Source organism: Bufo bufo, chromosome 3 (genome assembly GCF_905171765.1).
Source record: "Bufo bufo chromosome 3, aBufBuf1.1, whole genome shotgun sequence".
Classification (NCBI taxonomy): Eukaryota; Metazoa; Chordata; class Amphibia; order Anura; family Bufonidae; genus Bufo; species Bufo bufo.
The window spans coordinates 645,740,370-645,761,306 of record NC_053391.1 but is presented as its reverse complement, the minus strand read 5'-3'; the positions used below and the strand labels follow the sequence as shown (position 1 = coordinate 645,761,306).

Here is a 20,937-nt window from a genome sequence, read left to right as displayed (position 1 = left end):
CCAGCCTGGAGAGAGCATGTCGGTTTTTAGCTTAGTGTCGTAGGAGGCAGACCTCCCTGCTTAGCAGGGTGGCTCTTTGATTTTCTTCATTTTGTTATTTTTCACAGATTTCCTGGATGGGGCACAGGAACGCTTCTTGTTACTTGTTCCACCGCCCTGCCTCCCCCAAGAAGACAAAGCGGACCAGGGCAGCCTTGCTCCCCTGCTTCCTGCCAGCTAGAGGGCCACCTCCTCTCCAGCCCTTCTCTGTCCGGACCCCTGATGCCTGGTGCCAGCGGTCGTGGGGTGGCCCTGCTGGTACAAGACTAAGGGTGAAGAGCACAGATGAAGACAGGTGAGTATTACTGTCCCCCTCACACCAATGGCCCCCTTCTTAAGGGGGTAGCAAATCTCCCACCCGTCGCCCATCTCACCTCAGCAATGAAAGGGTTAATCCCATTCCACGGCGGCGGCATCTTAGTTTCTTTCCCTACCCTTTTCCGATCTAGACATTTCAGGACAGGGGACATTCTAGAGGATTTCTCAACTAACAGGCGCATTCTGCGCCCCATTCCGGGCCCCCCGTTCTCCGACCGGGCAGGCTCCCCGGTCGGCCAAGCGCCGCACCTCCTCGGCGAATCCATCCCGGGCGCCCGCTAATGCCGTTCTGGGTCCCTCCATTTCCCAAAGGGACAGCAAGCAGATCGGATACCCCAGTCGGCCAGGCGCCGCAAAATCTAGGCCCCGGCTTTATTCGGGCCTACCGTTTTATTTATTTTTTTTCCCTCCAGGCCGCGCTGTTTTTTCTAATGGCACACTGGGTGGGCTTCCACGGCCAGTGGAAGGTGGCCGCATTCCGGACACCGATCCAGGTACCGCTGTGTTCCGACTGCCGGTGTGTCCTGGTCGGCCTGCGTAAAAACGTAGCCCCCGGCTTTGCTGCCTTTTAGGCTGCAACTTCCACCCTCAGGTATGGTGGGGCGGGTCCATCTTTCTGGCGCGATTCTCCCGGGGAGTCCGCTGGCTCCGCCCCAGTCCTTGGGCAGTTTAACCCTCCCTGCACAGCCACCTCTTTAAGGCCGGCACCAGTTTACCCTAGGTTTCTATCTGCAGGCACAATGTGCCTTCATATTGCAGTATTCAGCCCTTCCTGCCTCTTCTCCACGTGAGACTAGGTCCTCATATAAAAAAAAATGCGCCATACAGATCCTGCCCTCCTCAGCCCACATAACCGCAGGATCACCCTGGCTGGTATACCAAATGGGCCTGTGCCCTATCCCGGACAGTGGAGGATTTCTCAAAATTCCCAATCCGCCCTCTGAGGTCGTTTGGTTGATTTAATGCTCCACCTGCGCAAATCCAGTGGAGTACATCTAAAGGTTCCCAATCCGTCCTCCGGGGCCGTTTGGTTGATAATGCTCCACCTGCGAAAATTCTGTGGAGTACCTCCTGAAGGTTTCCCAATCTGCCCTCTGAGGTCGTTTGGTTGATAATGCTCCAACTGCGAAAATCCAGTGAAGTACATCTGGAGGTTTCCCAATACGCCCTCTGGGCGGTTTGGTTGATAATGCTCCAACTGCGCAAAGCCAGTGAAGGACAACTGAAAGTTCCCAATCCACCCTCCTGGGTCGTTTGGTTAGTAGAGCACCGTCTGCGCAGTCCGGTAAGCGGACCCTTAGTTCCATTCCACCTCCGGGTTAGTTGTTTTTTTTTATTAACACCGGCACAGCCTGCAACAGCCATGGGCTAGAGGCTGAGAGGTGGAACTGCGCACGAGCGGGCCGAAGGAGGACATAATTCCTCCCGACTCACCTCCGAACCCTCACTCTTCATCCCAGGGTCACGCTCAGACCCTCCCTCACTGGAGGGATTAGTTCTAAGGGGAGGAGGGGGAGCAGTAATTCGGACGAATCCGGTTCAATCTTCCGAGATTACGTTCGTGCTAGCCGGCGGTGTATGCATTACCTCCTGCCTTGGGCGGTATTTGCACTTCTACTGGATACAGTACTTACCTTTATGTATTAGCCTCTTCCACTTCCGTAAATTGCGGTTCTGACTATCGCGCTACCCCCTTCCCTAACCGGGGGATTTCACTACCATTGGTTGCTATTACTTCACTCATTTGCCATCACATGCTTTCTGTGGCATTACCCTCTACAAATGATCCATTAACGGGGGAATCAATGAGCACCTTTGCATGCTATAATTCAACTACGCCATGACACTAGATGCCTTGGCCTCCTTCACAGGTGGTCCGTGGCAGCAGTTGGTACCGCTGGTGCCTGGTACTCTCCATCTAGTGGCATATGGATTCTGCCACTGGATACTATGGCTACTCCCATACTGTATCTCTCTTTTCTTCCGGCACTGGTTGGGGACACAAAAATGCCGACCTTTGTGCTCTCGGGGGGGGTCGCCCAGCAACACTTGTGTCCTAGAGACCCCCCCATCCCCATGAGCCTCCACCGTTCAGGTCCCTCACATTACACAGAATACTGTGATCACGATCCAGCAAGCAGAATATTCCACTGACTCTGGATGCTTCGTCCACCACTCTTCCTTATTTAGATGAGGGTGTTATGCTGGCACTCTGCAATGACTAATACAACGGGTTCTCCTTATCAGGGGAGTCTTCACGCTAGGGCTAGATAATAGTTATCGCTGTAGAGGGACAGCCGCCTTCAGGTAGGGGTTCTACCCTGGCACTACTTCGGCGGTTGCTCCTGTTCAGTGCCCTTTTCAGGTGGAGGGTTTAAGGTTAGCTCTACTAGCTGAGACAACATGATACCATGACTTCTACTGGATGTTCTCAGGCCTTCCCCTCCGTAGCTCCTACTGCACAAGGGGTGTTTGCGTCACCATTACATGCTAAGGTTCCTAACTGCACAGCTCTTTCGTCAGGTGACGGATTCTTCTAACACGAGAATCAGTGACCTCTACAGTGTGGCCTACTCCTCAGCTGGAGTATGGCGTGAGCATTACTCTTGTGGCTTCCCTTGTATGACCTCATCTTCAGGCGGAGTATCGCATTACTACTAGATTCTGTAGAGCGCCAGTCTCAGATGGGAATGGACTTTAGTTCTGGCCTCTTTCTGGTTTACACTACCGATAATGGACCGTTGCTCTCTGACAACTGTTGTTCTTCTGTCGTCAACTCAGGAGTGGCGATGGCGTAATTGTCATTGCTGATCAGCACCTACCTTCAAGTGCGTTCTACTGGGTAGCTCAGTCCCTGCGGCACTCGTCAACCACTAGATTGCCGTTATACCTGGGACTTGGGTTCTACTGGTGATGCCGTGACGGCATCGGTGCTACCCCTCTTCAGATATCAGTAATGTCTACATCACCTCAAGCCAATCGTGGTCATTCTTTCGTCCCACGACGGGTAGAACGGGTGTCTGTCACGACTTGCCACCGCTGGTAGGGGTTTCGTCCCTGGGACAGAACACACTTTTCCTTCCCTGTCTCTCCTCGAGCTGGATAACTGTTCACCTTCTGTCTAGCTGACCAGTAGCCATGGGTTGTACAACTCTGGAAGCCCATCTCTATTTTTTTCCACGGGCCCAGGGTTCCTCGGGTACGGTGGAGGCGTTGGACGTCGTAATCGCACTCCACCCGGCAAGAGTATTTCTCTCATCTTTGTTCCACTCATCTGCCCTTCCAGGCAGGGTTGCCACATTGTCAATATATGGTCACTGACGGGGCTTCCCATCACCGGTGATGCTCACATCGGCTTTGCTTTACCTTTCTCTCGAGGTGTTGATTCTTTGGCCTGCAGTGGGGCATGCCTGGCTCAGGTGGTTTTTTCTTGGTGATTTCTCAGGCAGCTTCTCTCACTAGAAATCTCACCACAAGCCTCTACGGCTATAATGGCATTGGTCTACCCATATTCCGCTACCTAGGGGGCATTCTCTTAGCCAGAGGAGGATCCTGCAGACCTGTTTTTTTAGTTCTACTTCCACAGTTGCGGCCAGGATCCAGCTGTTTGGTGGCGTTTTTTCGGAGTTGATACGCCTTCTTGTACGTACTTTTTTTCTTTTATCATGAGCATAAGGCAGTGCTCTGCCCAGTATCCTTTTTTTCTTTGCAGAAGGTGGTCGTCCTTCCATGTCATCACAGACATGGATTTCTCTTCTTTCTCCCTCGCATTATACAGACCGAGCTCTCCGTCAGCCATGTGTTTTGGCCTCTGAGGTTTGCTTGTCCATGACTAGCGCTTACCGCCGTACAGACTTTTACAATTTTTTTCCTGGGGTCCTTGTCAAAGCTGCCGGCCTCCAAAGGATGTTTTCCAGATATATCTGTTCAACAGTTGCTCGGGCATTCCGCTCCTGGGGTAAGACACCGCCCAGCTAAGTCTTGGCCCACCCTACCAGCGGTCGGCGCTTCTCGGGTCCATCTCCGTCATACAGTAGCTTTCCAGTGTGGAAGGCGGTATCTTGGTTTTCCGGGCACACGTTCACCAAGTTTTTCCGGATGCCTTCCTGGGCATAGGCGGATATTGCTCTAGACAGCAAAGTCTTGCAGGCGGCGGTGAGTTATGCATCCTCGAGGGTGTTTTTTCTCCATGGGCGTGTGATTTGTTTCCCTCCCCGTGGACTGCTTTAGGACGTCCCACGGTCCTGTGTCCCCCAATGATACCAGCGAGAAAACAAGATTTTTGTGAAACTCACCTGTAAAATCTCTTGCGAGGTTCATTAGGGGACACAGCACCCACCCAGTATTTATTATTTTTGATGGTGATGTCTGGTTGCCGGTCGGGTGTTTAGCGGGTTCGCTTCTGCCGGCGTTTGTTGCGTTCTCTTTTACTTGGCACATGTTTTCTACTGCTCCTACTGCTTGAGCACAAACTGATATCCTCTCTCCAGGCTGGAGGGGGTATAGCCTGCAGGGGAGGAGCGAAGTCTTTTTTCAGCCTAGTGTCGCCTAGTGGCAGCAGCAAGCTATACCCACAGTCCTGTGTCCCCCAATGAACCTCGCGAGAAAGAGATTTTACAGGTGAGTTTCACAAAAATCTCTTTTTTTTTACACCAATCAAGGCTTAACCCCTTTAGGTCCATCCCCATGTACAGCTATTTGTGACTGAAAGCTATCTCTGTATACACACTTAAATGAGTTGTCACGAAGCATATTCTACATTTTTCACACCAGCACACCAGGGATCTGAATAGTTTTGCAATTGCATGTCATTAAACATTTTGTATAGCCACTGAGTTCAATAAAATCTGTCTAGCGCCACCTGCTGTTTGTTCTTTTCCTTATATTTTGTCCACCTCACTGAGGTGGTCGCACACTCTGTTTAGATCTTCAACTGCCACCAGCCATATCTTCTGTTAGAAGCTGTGACATTTACAGGGAAAGAGCTGCAGCAGAAAGGAGACTCCCCTTGAGCTGCCAGCCTGAAGAGAATCTAACAAGAGCCGTTGGAGCAGTGAATGAGGATGTCTCTGGATCCAGCTAGGGTTGGTTCTAGCTTTGTTAGGCTACTTTCTCACTCGCATTTGGTGCAGATCCGTTCAGATAATACAGCCGCCTGCATCCGTTCAGAACGGATCCGTTTGTATTATCTGTAACATTGCCAAGACGGATCAGTCTTGAACATCATTGAAAGTCAATGGAGGACGGATCCGTTTTCTATTGTGCCAGATTGTGTCAGAGAAAACGGATCTGTTCCCATTGACTTAAATTGTGTGTCAGAATGGATCTGTTTGGCTCAGTTTCGTCAGACGGGCACCAAAACGCTGCAAGCAGTGTTTTGGTGTTCGCCTCCAAAGCGGAATGGAGACGAAACGGAGGCAAACTGAGCGGATCCTTTTCCATTCAGAATGCATTAGGGCAAAACTGATCCGCTTTGGACCGCTTGTAAGAGCCCTGAACGGATCTCACAAACGAAAAGCCAAAACGCGTGAAAGTAGGCTTAGAAAGGTCTTGCCATGTACTATATGATAGTCTCAATTTATGATAGTCTCAATTTAATCTTTTACAACAATCATGGAAAAACCCTTTAAACAGAGAATTCTATCAGTCAGTGATAACGTCCCCCATGGACTAAAAACAGAGATATAAATGTATAAATTACAAGATTTACTGAATATTTTTCCATAAAACTATATATCAATCTCCTCCTCATCTATAGCATGCCACCTGCAGATTGCACAGCATTTATTGGTGACAGGTCCTCTTTAATATATTTTAGCAAATGAGTGATAAAAAGCAAGTCTCTATTACACTTGAGATAATTTGTCTGTGCAGTTAAAGTATACCTCAGTTAACTGTTTGCATAGACCCAGTAAAACTTTGTTTTAGTTGATCCGAGGCTCAGTTCCCGATTTAGTAGGCCTTTGGTGCAATGAGGGTGTCACCATTGCTCTTGTTGCACCCAAGCTCCTCCTTTTTGTGGCGAGCCCCTCCCTGCCTGTTTTGCCCCCACCACTGCCTGGCCCTGTCAGTCAAAGCAGTGAGGGAGGGGGCTGACCACAGAAAGGAGTGGAGCTTGGGTGCAACAAGAGCAATGATGAGATTCGTTGGTTGCACCAAAGGCTTAATTTGCATATTGAGAAAAACTATCATAACTCGGTAACGCCGCCTCGGATCAACAAAAGGAAAACAGAGTTTTAATGAGGTGAACCTCAGCAATGTGTCTGTGCAAACAGCTGAACAGGGAGGTCGCTGGTGACAGTTTCCCTTTATGGGCTCCTTTGAATACATTCTTTATTACATGAACTTTTACAGATAGGAGACAATAGTGTGGCTTCTGCAGCTTGAATTTAAAGGGGTTTTTCAAGCACCTAATATCAACTACCTATCATTATCCCATCTGTGGGGTACAGCACCCCACTAATCATTCTCATTGTATAGTGATACGAGGTGGGGGACTGTTCTTAGTCATTCAGAAGTCTGACGACTAAGAATAATCCCCCGCCTCGTACCAATGATCGCCGCTGGGTAAAAGCACTGGCATTTGAATGGTGAAGCAGGAGGCTGACTTCTTCCTGCCTCACTTTGTCTTCAACTGTATCTACATCCTCAGGACACAGATACAGTGTAAAATGTAAATTATATATACCTCATCCATCCCAGGACCACGGGACATCCTGGACTGGCCCGCTGTATCCGGGACGGTTGGGAGGTATGGTAAATATAATGAACAGAAACCTGGGGGGTAGTGATGGAAATGGAGCTGCAGTGACTCAGTGTGAGCCTTTGCAGCAGATGTCTCTTCACTTCCTGTCCTGCAAGGTGGCCTTTTCTCGCCCATTCCATTGGGGGACACAGACCATGGGTATCGCTTAGGCCATTACTAGGAGGAGACACTATGCAAATAAGAAAAAACAGCTCCTCCTCCACTGGCTATACCCACATGCTCCAACAGGAGGACCTCAGTTTTAGCTTGGTGTCGGATAAGGAGGTGATACTCCTGCTCTTGCAGGGTTGTCCCTGTAGTTTTTTTTCTTCTCCTGTTTGTTTTTTTCTCAACAGGACGCAGAGTCGCATGGTGCGTCTCTGGTCTCTCAGTGGAGCGAGCGCCGGGGTCTAATGGACGTCCCCGGCTACCTCCCTTTCCCCCCAGAAGATAAGTGGAACCGGGCTCGACCTGCAGCTCCGGTGGCCTACCAGATCCAGGGTCACCTACTCCAGCCCTCTATCCAGATCACTGCCACTCCTTGTGCCAGATGACTGAAGAGGTGACCCCTGCTGGTCCGGAACAGAGGGTGAAGACTGCAGGACACAGATAAGTACAATGGCTCTCCTGCAAAACTCCCCCTCCCCCCATGCTCACTGTGTGACACTGTTTTCTTTGGGCTTACCTGTGAATCAGGGAGGGCCTGCTGGGTTGAGAGGGAGGAGGGATTCCTTCTAGGGGCAGTGGTTATTCGCAGCGCCATGCTGCTGCGCCTTTTCGGAGGGCTCGTTGACCCCTGCATCCCTGGCGGTGGACGCCATTTTCGGAGCCGGGGTCTGCCTTTTTTCATACTTCCCACGCGATCTGTGACGCGACTGGGGGGCGGAGCCTATCGCATCAGCTTCGGCGCTTCCGCCTTGCTTCAGCGCTTCTCTACGTGTGGCTGCTCCTCACAGGTCTCGGTTAGCGTTCTACAAAACGGTAGGAGACCCTGACTCCGGTATTGTCACCATCATGCCAAGACCTGGGGCCCCCCAAAAATCTAAGCCAACAACTCAGGTCCCACTGGGATCCTGTAAGGTCTGCTGCCTTCCACTATCGGTCACAGGCTCCTGTGACTCTTGCCTTGCCTCGGGACAGGATCATCCTTCTCCTCCCTCTCCACCAAACCAGCCCAGTCCCTCTTCCGCCCCTTCGGAGCCCGCGGAGCCCTCCTGGGCCTCTGCCATATCTAGGGCGGCCGCGGACTTGGCTCAAGTCTCGCGCGCGGCCATGGCCTTTATGGAACGCATGGCGGCCCCGGATCCTGTGGTTAGCACCGCTCCATCCGGTGCCCCCCACAGGTGGACATCCGGGACGCCTATCTGCATGTCCCTATCACAGAATCTCACCACAGATTCCTGCGCTTCGCAATTGGCGACTGTCATTATCAGTTCGTCGCCCTTCCCTTTGGGCTGGCGACAGCCCCACGGGTATTCACAAAGATCTTGGCGCCGCTCATGGCGCTTCTCCGTACCAGGGGCATATCTCTGTTGCCCTACCTGGACGACATACTGATAAAGGCTCCCTCTCGTCCCCAGGCCGAAGACAGCGTCAGGATCACTGTTCAGACTCTGCAACAGTTCGGCTGGCTGATCAACTTCCCAAAGTCCTCTCTCCAACCTTCCCAGAGGGTGACCTTCCTGGGAATGATTATGGACACCTCTGCAGCCCGGGTATTTTTTTCCGGATTACAAGTTCTCACGGATACGGGAGTCGGTGTCTCACCTTCTGCATTCCCCGTGTCTCTGCATGCACTCTCCGGGAGTGCATGCAGGTTCTGGGGCTTATGGTGGCCTCCTTCGAGGCAGTCCCCTTTGCCCAGTTTCACACTCGGCCTCTGCAGCAGGCGATCCTTTCCTTCTGTGACAGGACATTGAGGGGTCTGGATTCTCGGATCCGCCTACCTCCTCGGGTTCGCATGGAACTCCCGTGGTGGCTGTCCCCTCAAAATCTGACTTCGGGGAGATCCTTCCTCCCCATCTCCTGGACAGTCGTCGCCACCGATGCCAGTCTCCTGGGTTGGGGTGGCTCGGACGGTTCAGGGGGTGTGGTCAGAGGTGGAAGCCACAATTTTCCTCTGTCTCATTGGACCCCCTTCCTAGCGGGTCTCCCGGTAAGGGTCCAGTCGGACAATGCCACAGCCGTGGCCTACATCAATCATCAGGGTGGAACCCGCAGCCGGGCGGTGATGCAGGAGGTGAAAAGGATCCTCCAGTGGGCGGAGGCTCACGTTCCAATATTGTCTGCAGTGTACATCCGAGACTTTCTCAGCCGCAACAGGGTGGATCCGGGAGAGTGGTCTCTGCATCCGGACGTATTCGAGGACGTCTGTCGCCGTTGATGCCGCCCGGACGTGGACTTGATGGCGTCCAGGCTCAACAAGAAGGTTTCCACGTTCCTGGCCCGAGCTCGGGATCCGGAGGCATACGGGATGGACGCTCTGGTGTCTCTGTGGCAAGACTTCGCGCTCCTCTACGTCTTCCCACCACTGCCTCTACTCCCAAAGGTTCTTCACAGGGTCGCGGCAGAAGGAATCCCGACCATCCTCATCGCCCCCGATTGGCCTCGCCGCGCCTGGTTCTCAGAGGTCACTCGGATGCTGGCAGACGTTCCGTGGCCTTTTCCTCTCAGGGAGGACCTGCTGTCTCAAGGACCGCTCTTCCACCAGAATTTACAGCCACTTAGTTTAACGGCGTGGCTGTTGAAACCACCATCTTGAAGAAGGGCTTCTCGGACTCTGTCGTGAAGACCATGATCAAAGCCAGGAAACCAGCTTCCTCCCGGATATACTATCGTACCTGGAAGGCCTTTCTTGCCTTTTGCGAGAAGATAGGCGTTTTTCCCCTTCGTTTCTCTGTTCCGGTAGTCCTCTCCTTTCTCCAGTCGGGCCTTGAGATGGGAATGTCCCTGAGCTCTTTGAAGGGTCAGGTCTCCACTCTGGCCATTTTCTTTCAGCGGTCTCTGGCTCTGCTCGGTCCGGGGAGGACCTTCCTGCAGGGGGTGGCGCATTCGGTCCCTCCCCTGCCCCCCTGGGATCTGAACCCGGTTCTGTCTTCTCTCCAGGCGGCTTCTTTTGAGCCCCTGAGGGACATTTCCCTGAGTCTTCTCACCTGGAAGGTGGTCTTTTTGGTGGCCATCACCTCTATCAGGAGGGTATCGGAGCTGGCCGCCCTTTCTTATAAGGAGCCCTTTTTGGTCTTCCACAAGGATAAGGTGGTACTGCGCCCAGTCCCTTCTTTTTTGCCTAAGGTGGTCTCCGCCTTCCACCTTAATGAGGACATAGTCCTGCCTCCTTTTGCCCCGCCCCGGCGAACCCCAAGGATCGCACTCTCCATTCTCTAGATGTTGTCCGTGCTTTGCGGGTGTACCTGTCGGTTACTGCCCCATTTCGACGCTCGGACTCCCTTTTTGTGGTTCCCGAGGGGCCTCGTAAGGGTCTGGCGGCCTCCAAGGTCACTGTGGCTCGGTGGATTCGGTCGACTATTGCCATGGCCTATCGGTCCCGGGGTAGGGTTCCCCCAACGGGGGTTACCGCGCACTCCACCAGGGCGGTGGGGGCCTCCTGGGCTAGGCGCAATCGAGCCTCTACATCACAGCTTTGTAAGGCGGCCACCTGGTCGTCCTTACATACCTTTACAAAGTTCTACCAGCTGCACTCTCTGGCGTCGGCTGATGCTGCCCTATGGCGCAAGGTATTGCAGGCTGTGGTTCCTGTTTAACCGTTGGACGTTTCCCTCTGGGGGTACTGGTCTTCCCACCCCATGGACTGCTCTAGGACATCCCATGGTCTGCGTCCCCCAATGGAATTCGCGAGAAAAGGAGATTTTTTTTGTGAAACTCACCTGTAAAATCTTTTTCTCGTCTTTTCCATTGGGGGACACAGCTCCCACCCATTCTTGTCTGTTGCAGGAGCGGTTGGTTCTATTCTATTGGGACCTTATGGTTAACGGCCCGATGGCGGTATTCCTCGGTTCTGTTTTTCTTTGTTAATATTTGGTTGTTGGTCTCCTTCTCCTACTGCTTTTGCACGCACTGAGGTCCTCCTGTTGGAGCATGGGGGTATAGCCAGTGGAGGAGGAGCTGTTTTTTCTTATTTGCATAGTGTCTCCTCCTAGTAATGGCCTAAGCTATACCCATGGTCTGTGTCCCCCAATGGAAAAGACAAGAAAAAGATTTTACAGGTGAGTTTCACAAAAAATCTCCTTTTTGGTGGCAGTCTTTTCAATCTGTAGGGTGTCTGATCTAGCGGCTTTTATCTGTCGGTCGCCCTTCATCATCAGCGGGCATCTGCTTTAGATTCGCATCTATCTCTTTCAGACATCCTCTTTCCGACGGACGGATGAATTATTCAGCATTCCGGAGGGACCAAAACGAGGGCTGGCTTTCTCCAAAGTTTCCATTTCCCAATGGATTTGTTTGGCTATTGTGGAAGCGTACTGAATCAGTGGATGGGCTCCACCCTTCCGGGTTACTGCTCATTTTGCTCGGGCAATGGTTGGGCAGTACATCATGGGGTTTTCTGCCCTTCAGGGGTGCAGGGCGGCTGCCTGGTTGTCTGGGCACACTTTTACAGAGTGCACACTTTTGCATCTTCTGACACTTCTCTGGGGCGTAGAGTTTTGCAGAAAGTGGTCCTCGGATTGGCAGGATGGTTCTTCATTTATGACCCACCCCGGGGACTGCTCTGGTACGTCCCAAGGTAAAGACTGTGTCCACCAATGATACGGATGAGAAAACTAGATTTTTGTACTTACCGTAAAATCTGTTTCTCTACCGTTCATTGGGGGACACAGCTCCTACCCTGTATGTACATTACTGATTCTCCTAGATTGGTTCTTCTGGATGACCCATCTCTGGTTTTCTTCCTTTTTATTATTTGCTGTTGGCTTCTCCTGGCTGCTCCTGCTTTTGTACAAACTGGTTAGCTCAGTGTCTGCAGGAGGGATATAGCTGAGAGGAGGAGCTAAAAAATTTTTTGCTTTGTGTGGTCAAGACTGTGTCCCCCATCGAACGAAATAGAAAAATTTTACGGTAAGTACAAAAATCTAGTTTTAACTGACCTGTACCTGAGTGAAAATGCATCTTTTTTTAAAATAAAACAAGGTTGGAAAAACTGCCAAGTTTTCATAAGGACGGTGTAAAATGAGAAAGTCACACATCTTTGTGCCAAAATTTGCAACTTTTTAACGCCAGTAAACATGCAGAACTTCATCAGTCCCCTCCTGTTTTTTTTTTTCTAGTTTATTTCAGCTTCCCGCTATACTCATCCAGTACCCGGCAAAAGCTATCAAAGTTGGACTGGCTGGATTTAAGGCTCCGAAAGAAGACTTCGAAATCCAGAGACTTCAGTACTGCCCAGAGTGGAGTTGCAAAGCATTGATTGAAATGGTGGACATAATGGGAGGAAAGACACTCTCTGCAGCATGTCGCGTGAGAGCATTTTACACTTCAGTGTGTTATATATAAATTGCCAGTTAATTAACTTTTGTCTTGATATGTCTTTAAAGCTGATGGAGCTTTGTTTATGTATTACATATTTCCAAATTCCCATATATAGATTTAGCATCTTAAAGGGGTTATCCAACCCCTAAAATGCCTCCCTTCCTGCACGGGCCCTTCACACTGGTTGCAGTTACCTTGCTCCCCGGCACCCGCATCGCTTCTGTCTGCCCACACGGCCGCCACTGCATCTCCCCGTCACGTGGATTAAAACAGTTGGGGGGTTTGGGGGCCAATAGCAGGGCGCGACGGGACTAGCATTGCGGGTGATGCTAGGGAGGCTCGTCCCTGTCACAGCCTGCTATTGGCTGCTACCCCCATAACCGGATGTTTTCAACTAAATCAGACCCCAGCCAGCCTTTGCACACATCGGCACCCTGTGATCGCATTTGCGGGGTGCCGATGGGAGACGGAGGCAGTCCGCTCCCCTTTTATGTTGAGAAATATTGCACTGTATTATATCAGCAATCATGCTTACTTTTCTGGGACTGAATTTATTTATTTTTTTAAATGCATAAATCTCCCCTCCCCCAACAAAAATGATTTATGTGGAAACAAATATTCACATGGTATCGCACCAGTAACATGAACTATAAAAAAAAATATTTGTTTAACCCCTCATGGTGAAATAAACTTGACAAAAAAAATTAGAAATGTAGCTTTTTTTCATTTCGCTTCCCAAATAAAGTAATAGAAAGCAATCAAAAATCTGTACGTACCCCAAAATCGTAATAATGAAAAGGTTTAACTTATCCCGCGGAAAAAAAACAAGCCTTTACACAGCTTTGGACAAAAAAATAAAAATAAATGATACGGCTCTCTGAATAAGGAGCCAAAAATATATTTTTTGAAATGTTTTATAATGCAAAATTGTTAAAACATAAAAACAATATAAATTTGGTATCCTGATAACTGCATTAACCCGCAGCATAAAGTTAACATGTCATTTATACCACATGGTGATTGTTGCAAGAACGACCCCCAGCCCACCCCAAAAATGCTTTCTTCAATACATTGGGGCAGGTTTACTAATTCTGCTTAAAAGGTAGATAAGATACTCATGCAATCTAAAGGTCCACCAAATTTATCAGTGGCACACGCATACATTATCCCTTCCGAATCACAGTGGAATTTTATTGCCACAAGTGATTTATAAATAGGTCTGCCAAATTTTTCTACATTTTATTTCAAGGTCTGGGTTGAATCACAATAGTAAGGCCTCTTTAAGAAGACCATGTCTAGTGCAGGAAAACACACTCTGTGTGGGAGCAAGATTTCTTGTTATGGACACTGCTGGTTTCACAGGATCACACAGCATAAGGGCTCATTCAGCTGGCCGTATGCTGTCCGCAAAAATGCGGATCCATTTGTGTCTCTGTATGACCTGTATCTACTGAATTATACTGACATAATGTTGTGAGCATAATTCTGTAGAAGCAAGATCATGCAGAGACACACAGCATTATAAATCAGTATAATGCTGTGCGATCCTGTGAAATCAGCAGTATCCATAGCGAGGAATCCCGTTCACACAGAGCGTGATTTCCACACAGGACAAGCTCGCCTGAAAGAAGCCTAAATCTGCCGCATTTATGTACCTCAAAATGGTACCATTAAAAATACAACTCATAAAAAACGGGCTTGTTCAGCTATGTTAGGCTACTTTCACACTAGCGTTTTTCTTTTCCGGCGCTGAGTTCCGTCCTAGGGGCTCAAATCCGGAAAAGAACTGATCAGTTTTATCCCCATGCATTCTGAATGGAGAGTCAGTCCTTCAGGATGTCTTCAGTTCAGTCTTTTTGACTGATCAGGCTTTTCAGAAAAACGTAGCATGCAGTATTTTTACATCCGGCCAAAAAGCCTGAACACTTTGACTGAACGCCGGATCAGGCTTTTTTCCCATTGACTTGCATTAACGCCGGATCTGGCACTGTGTGTTCAGTCAAAACGGATCCGGCTTTTGCATGTTAAACCCGAAAAATGTGAAAAAAAAGTTAAAGTCCATAAATGGCGGATCCGTTTTTTCCAATGCATTTTTTCATTGTGATCAAAATCCTGATCAGGATTCAAATGTAATCCGTTTTCACACGTTTTTCCGGATCCGGCGGGCAGTTCCGGTGTCGGAATTAAACGCCGGATTAAAACAACGCTAGTGTGAAAGTAGCCTTAGCGGATGAGAAAAAATTAAAAAAATAAAAATAAAATTGCTACCTCTTGAGAGCCAATATGCCAAAACATGATTGACTTAAAACAACCCTTCCTTTCCTAGGCCGGGACAGAAAATACAGTCTTCTTGTACGACGAAAATCAGCAATTGGTGCACAAGCCACTGATCACCATGGGACTGGCAGATGTAGATGAGATTTGAGTGTGTATGAAGGTATGGTTTTTGTTTCCAATGAGTACTTAAAGGGAACCTGTCATGTGGATATTTGATTGTAATTTAACTAATTATATACAATCATTAACTACTAAAATGTGCCTTAGATGTATTCACTTACTGGTGTGACAGATGGTTACCTCATAATATTCACGCAAAGATGCCGCATGCTAATGAGCTGATTGGAGTCCAGCGTGATGTCATTGAGTCCAGCGTATATTTAATTCAGAGCTATAGCCACTCCTCTGCCCACCTGCTGCTGATTCATATGGAAAATAACTGTCATTCAGCAGCAGGTGGGCGGGGAGAGTCAGGAGCACATAAATATTCATGACTCATCATTATCAGCTGGAGATTTTCAATACAAGATGTTGGCAGATTGACTGGGTCATTCAAAGAAAGTGACCCAGCATTGTGCTAAGAGAATCAATCACTTATTTATGTTGCCCTTAGTTAGGACACCATAAAACTGGTGACAGGTTCTGTAACGGATCTCCTAGCACCCCGACCGGGTACCTCCGTTCATAAATGCTCCCAGTGCCTCCCGAGGACTCCAAGCACTCCGCTCGACACCGATACCACAAAAGGAACAGCTCTTACAAGAGCTAGGAGTACTAGCCAGGGGAGTATACAAGTATAGCAATCCCCACACACATGAGACGAGGCTCTATGTTGAGTGTAAAACAGGAACTCTTTATTGAGGGCTATTTATGCAGGTCCCCATCTGGTGGACATGCCCCTAGGGGACCAGATGGAAGACTGTGACACAGGACAGATATGCAGCAATTCAGGATACACAGACACAATACATCCCCACAATGCATCATGGTTTCCTCCTCTCTGCCCTGGAGACACCCGAGGAGTAATTCAATTATCTCTCAGGACAAAGGAAAATCGCCAATACACATGTGGGGACAACAGGACAGAAATCACCATTTAAACATACAATGTCACAACCCTTTTCAATACACAGACATTTAACATCCCAAAATGGCACGAATTAGACCAGGAGTTCAAGTCCTTTGTGAACAAATGAGGCCTGGCTGATGAGAGGGCCCATAATCCTGGGGCAAGAGGCTAGTTGCCAGGCCCCTCCAAAACCCAGTGGCGAGGTTGGTTTCGCCACAGGTTCCCTTTAAACATTCAATGAATTTGTTTTATAGCTCTTGAACTCTTTTGCAGGAAAGCTTCCCTTTAGGCCGCCTGCACATGTTGCGGAATATGCACGTTTTTTTATCCGAGCTGATTCCCGTGTGGTAAAAATTGCAGTGTATTACAGTACCGGCGTAGTGTATGAAATTGCACAAATTTCGTATAAACTTTGCAGATTATTTTTTTTGTGCGGAAACTGACCTGCCTATTTTTGCAGTTTTAGCTTTGGATTTCACACTTTTCCAATGAAGGGTGAGATTTACGGTAAAACCACGTCTACTCCGTGTTTAGAAATTGCAGATTTTGCTGCGATATGGTGCAGAAACACACAGAAATCCGCACAGAAATTTATGCGGATCTTATGTTCGATTACTCGCATCATGGCAATATAATGTGAAACAGCCACTGCTGCTAAAATGAAGTGTGTAGGTTTTCACAGGCCAATTACTGGGAACGCTTGATCCCAATAATTGCCCTTTGTAAAAGTGCCTATTCAGCAGGTGATCGCATCTTTCATGTAGCACCCAATAAGGGAAACTATATAAGGACGAATGATCTTACGAAGTCCATCACCATACAGCCCCCAGCGGCGTGAAAATGAATGTAGCCAGTGTAAAGGGGCCCTAATCAGTTACTGTGAATACAGCAAACAGATTGCACAGCGTGCTTATAAATACAGGGTGTTTGAAAAAGATGGGCCTGATTTGAAATTGCTTATGCAAGATGGTGATCCCACAGCACAAGGCATTCTGAAGTTCAGCAACACTGAATCCACAATTGCGGTGCAGTGTGCGTTTCAGTGGGATTTTGGCATTGTTCTGCCAGTGCCAAAGAGCGTTCTTTGTTGGCACAGACAATTTGAGGAAGCGGGTGGTTTATGTAAGAGGAAGAGCACAGGGCAACCAGCACTTTAGAGGAACACGTTAGAAGATATCAAATTTGATAACTCCTAAAACTGTAACTTTTTGGGTATTTGCAACTTGTTGCCATCAAGCAATATACTGCTTTGAAATCGGGTCAATCTTTTTGAAACACCCTGCTTTTTACCTTTACATCTTAAGGGTCCATTCACACGTCCGCAAATGGGTCCGCATCTGTTCCGCAATATTAGGAACGGGTGCGGACCCAATCATTCTCTGTAGGGCTGGAAGAGATGTGGAGAGCACACTATGTGCTCTCCACATCCGCATCTCCGGAGCGCAGCCCCGAACTTCAGGGCTGCTGCTCTGCAAAATATAGAACATGTCCTATTCTTGTTTGCAATTGCAGACAAGAATAGTCAGTTCTATGGGGGGGGGACCCTAAAGGGAAGGTTTCATCAGAAAATGACCTATTGTTTAAATCACGTTTTTATGTGACCACTCCGCGCATGCACATTAGCCTTGAGTTGTCCTGCTTTGTTTGTTAGAAACCTGATATCTTTGTATCAGAACATGAAATCCTGCAATGCCATGGGTCAGGGTTTAACAGACATGAGCGTGGACACACACACACACTCATGTATACTGTGCGTGCATATATTCACACAGCCCACTGCTGCACACACTTTCTGGATTTCTCACAGGATAACACAGCAGGACAGGCTATAAGGGAGTAAAGGAGTTGAATGGAGGCAGAATCTAATGTGTATTCACCATTTTGGCATACTGCAGCTCAGCTCCCATTCAAGTAGTGAAGGATAGGCCACCAGTGTCTAAAAGATGAACAACCACTTTAATGGAGGTAATGGAGATCTCTTGTAAAAAGTAGTTTCTAAGAAGACGCTGCAGAAGAGTTACAGCAGTATGGACAGTCCACCCGGTGAAATGCTGTGTGGGAAGCTGTCCACCAGCTGATTGTCCACTGCCGATTTAAAAGTTGTCCTATATAAGAAATGAGGAAATAATAACATGCCCAAGGGTCTAAACCAGGAGTGCACAACCTTTTCTGGTTGGGGGCCACATTGTCACTGAAGAAATCCCAAGGGCCGAAAATAAAAGTTAAAGGGGTATTACCAACTGAAATACTGTATTTATGGCGTATAGTACAAACAGTGTGTACTATAAATGTCTGGTTACACCTCCAGGATTCCCATCTAATAGGAGAATGCATGTGAGCAGCCACAAAACAGACATACGTCTGTCACCAGATGGTTGGGGGCCGCACCGAATTATATCTAGGGCCGCATGTGGCCCCCAAGCCACAGGTTGTGCACCCCTGGTCTAAACTTTCAAGGGCCTGGCATGGGTTGTTTCCAGCACAACAGCTACTAAAGTTCCAAGGCTTCCCAGTCCTTGAACCAGTTCTGAGACCTCGATATTAAAAGTGTAAACTGGTATATGATTTATTTTTTATTCAATAAATCTTTTACGTTTTAATGTTTCTTTTTCCTTCCAGGTAACCATCTGTCTTTCCCAGTGAGAAGTTTCCTTAGTTTATGGGTTATTGTATCATCCGTTCTACATGTTTGCTGAGCAACTGCAAAGTGGCAGTAGAGTTTTTGTTACATGTGCAAATGAAAGTTGTGCGCTTTTTTTTTTTTGGCACACCATTAATATTAAAGTATGTCGATCCCAATTAAAGAAAGTTGCTATGTTACATTGAGTATCTTGCATTAATCACATTAGGGCTTTTAATGTGTAATACCATGTATAGGTGTTTGCCACAATTAGAAACAGCTCAGCCGTAGTGCTGTGTCCAGTGTCATAGTTCATTCAAACAAATATAATTTAAAGGATCACTAAAATTGAAAAAGAGAGAAAAGAAATTACATGCAAAGTATAGTTTGTCTATAGCTCTTTTTGTATGGTCCTCTGCAAGCTGCTGTAGATGAGAAAGCAGTTTTATCAGATATCCTGCATTCACAAATGCCTCCTTCCCCCTCCAGGACCTCCATCTTTTGCTGAAAACCTGCTGTCATCTCTAACACGAAACAAAGTTCAGGAAAGGGGTGTCACTTAATACACATTCAGGCCTCGTTCATATTTCCATTTTTTACTGACGTGCGCCGTCCACATTTTCTGTACCCATGGATTTAAATGTCTGTTTACATTTCAGTATTTTTTTAATTTTTTTTTTACTTACTGTGGGTCATTAAAAAAACACTGGGACATGCACTAGTGTTGAAGTCTATGCGTCCGTGAAAATTACTGACACACATCCGTGTTGTGTCCGTTTTTCACTGAACAATAATAGGAGATTCTTTGGAAAATTATTTTGAGCTGAGCAACATCAGTAAATTATGGATGACACATGGACCAACCACAGATCCTTTACAGATGATACACGTATGCTTTTTTTCATGGATGTGACACTGACACAGAAATGTGAACAAGGCCTCACTCCAATAGACATCCAGGGCGAGAGGTGGAAATTTGACATTCATTAGTGTAATCAGCTGGATTACAAATCTTGTGGAGCTGTACACAGTGTTCAGTTAATGTTACCCTTATGTTGTGCAGGTCATCCAGTTTTACTAGATTCCTGAAAGGCAAATCTGCCTAGCTGTGGCACTGTTTAGGAGTAGGGATGGGGTTTTTCCTGTATATTTCATATTCTGCAGTGTCGATTACAGCTGTATATGCTTGCAGCACTGCTTTCCCAGGACACTCTGAAAGGTAAATCTGCTTAGCTATGGCACTATTTGTGAGTGGAGGAATTTATGTAGTCTTAGTATTTTTGTATTTAGCAGTCCCTATTTACAGGTCCATGTAATTTGTTACTCAACTCTCCTGGGACCCGGAATGGTACATCTTTCTAGTTATGTCACAGTATGAAGGATTTGTCACTGAGAATCTTACTTTGCTCTTCCAGGCTCCTGGCTAGCAAATCCAGCCAGGTGTTCTACTAGAGATTTAATTCATACCTAGACTGATCTGGCATTCTGTAGTATGGGAAAGCTGGGTAGCAATATCTGCAGGGCATTAGGTTATATACAATATGGGACCAGGGCAAAATAATTGTCAGCAATGCAACTGCATTGTGTTATCTTTTCAGCTTTATCAGGACCCTGAACGACAAGTTGCTCTAGATATATGAAGGGATTTATAACTACATAACTAGGCAAATTTGGAATGCAGCAGTATGGGAAAGCTGGGTAACAACCTATGCAGTGATGTAATGGAGGACACACTTGGTAAATACATTTTGTATACACTACATCAATCAATCTAAGTATGATACAGTATAACTTGGCAGATTACCTATTCAGCTGTCTAGAAAAGTTGAGTGACTGCATGTAGAGCTGTAAGAGACACAATTGGCTGTTTAAACACTGGTACTATGGTTACCACTGTTAACAAATACAGTGGGGGAAATAATTATTTGACCCCTCACTGATTTTGTAAGTTTGTCCAATGACAAAGAAATGAAAAGTCTCAGAACAGTATCATTTCAATGGTAGGTTTATTGTAACAGTGGCAGATAGCACATCAAAAGGAAAATCGAAAAAAAAACTTTAAATAAAAGATAGCAACTGATTTGCATTTCATTGAGTGAAATAAGTATTTGAACCCCTACCAACCATTAAGAGTTCTGGCTCCCACAGAGTGGTTAGACACTTCTACTCAATTAGTCACCCTCATTAAGGACACCTGTCTTAACTAGTCACCTATATAAAAGACACCTGTCCACAGAATCAATCAATCAAGCAGACTCCAAACTCTCCAACATGGGAAAGACCAAAGAGCTGTCCAAGGATGTCAGAGACAAAATTGTAGACCTGCACAAGGCTGGAATGGGCTACAAAACCATTAGCAAGAAGCTGGGAGAGAAGGTGACAACT

The 20,937-nt window shown here is 47.6% G+C and overlaps 1 protein-coding gene across 1 annotated transcript in view; it reads left to right on the top strand.

Moving 5' to 3' along the window:
- Positions 1-18,726, top strand: part of RNF17 (ring finger protein 17) — a 261,161-nt gene extending 242,435 nt beyond the window's left edge. The window contains exons 32-34 of the mRNA XM_040426246.1: positions 12,385-12,574; positions 14,913-15,023; positions 18,552-18,726. Coding sequence (XP_040282180.1) covers positions 12,385-12,574; positions 14,913-15,011 — 289 coding nt within the window. The 3' untranslated portion in view covers positions 15,012-15,023; positions 18,552-18,726. The remainder of the gene's footprint in view (positions 1-12,384; positions 12,575-14,912; positions 15,024-18,551) is intronic.
- Positions 18,727-20,937: the final 2,211 nt, after the last annotated feature.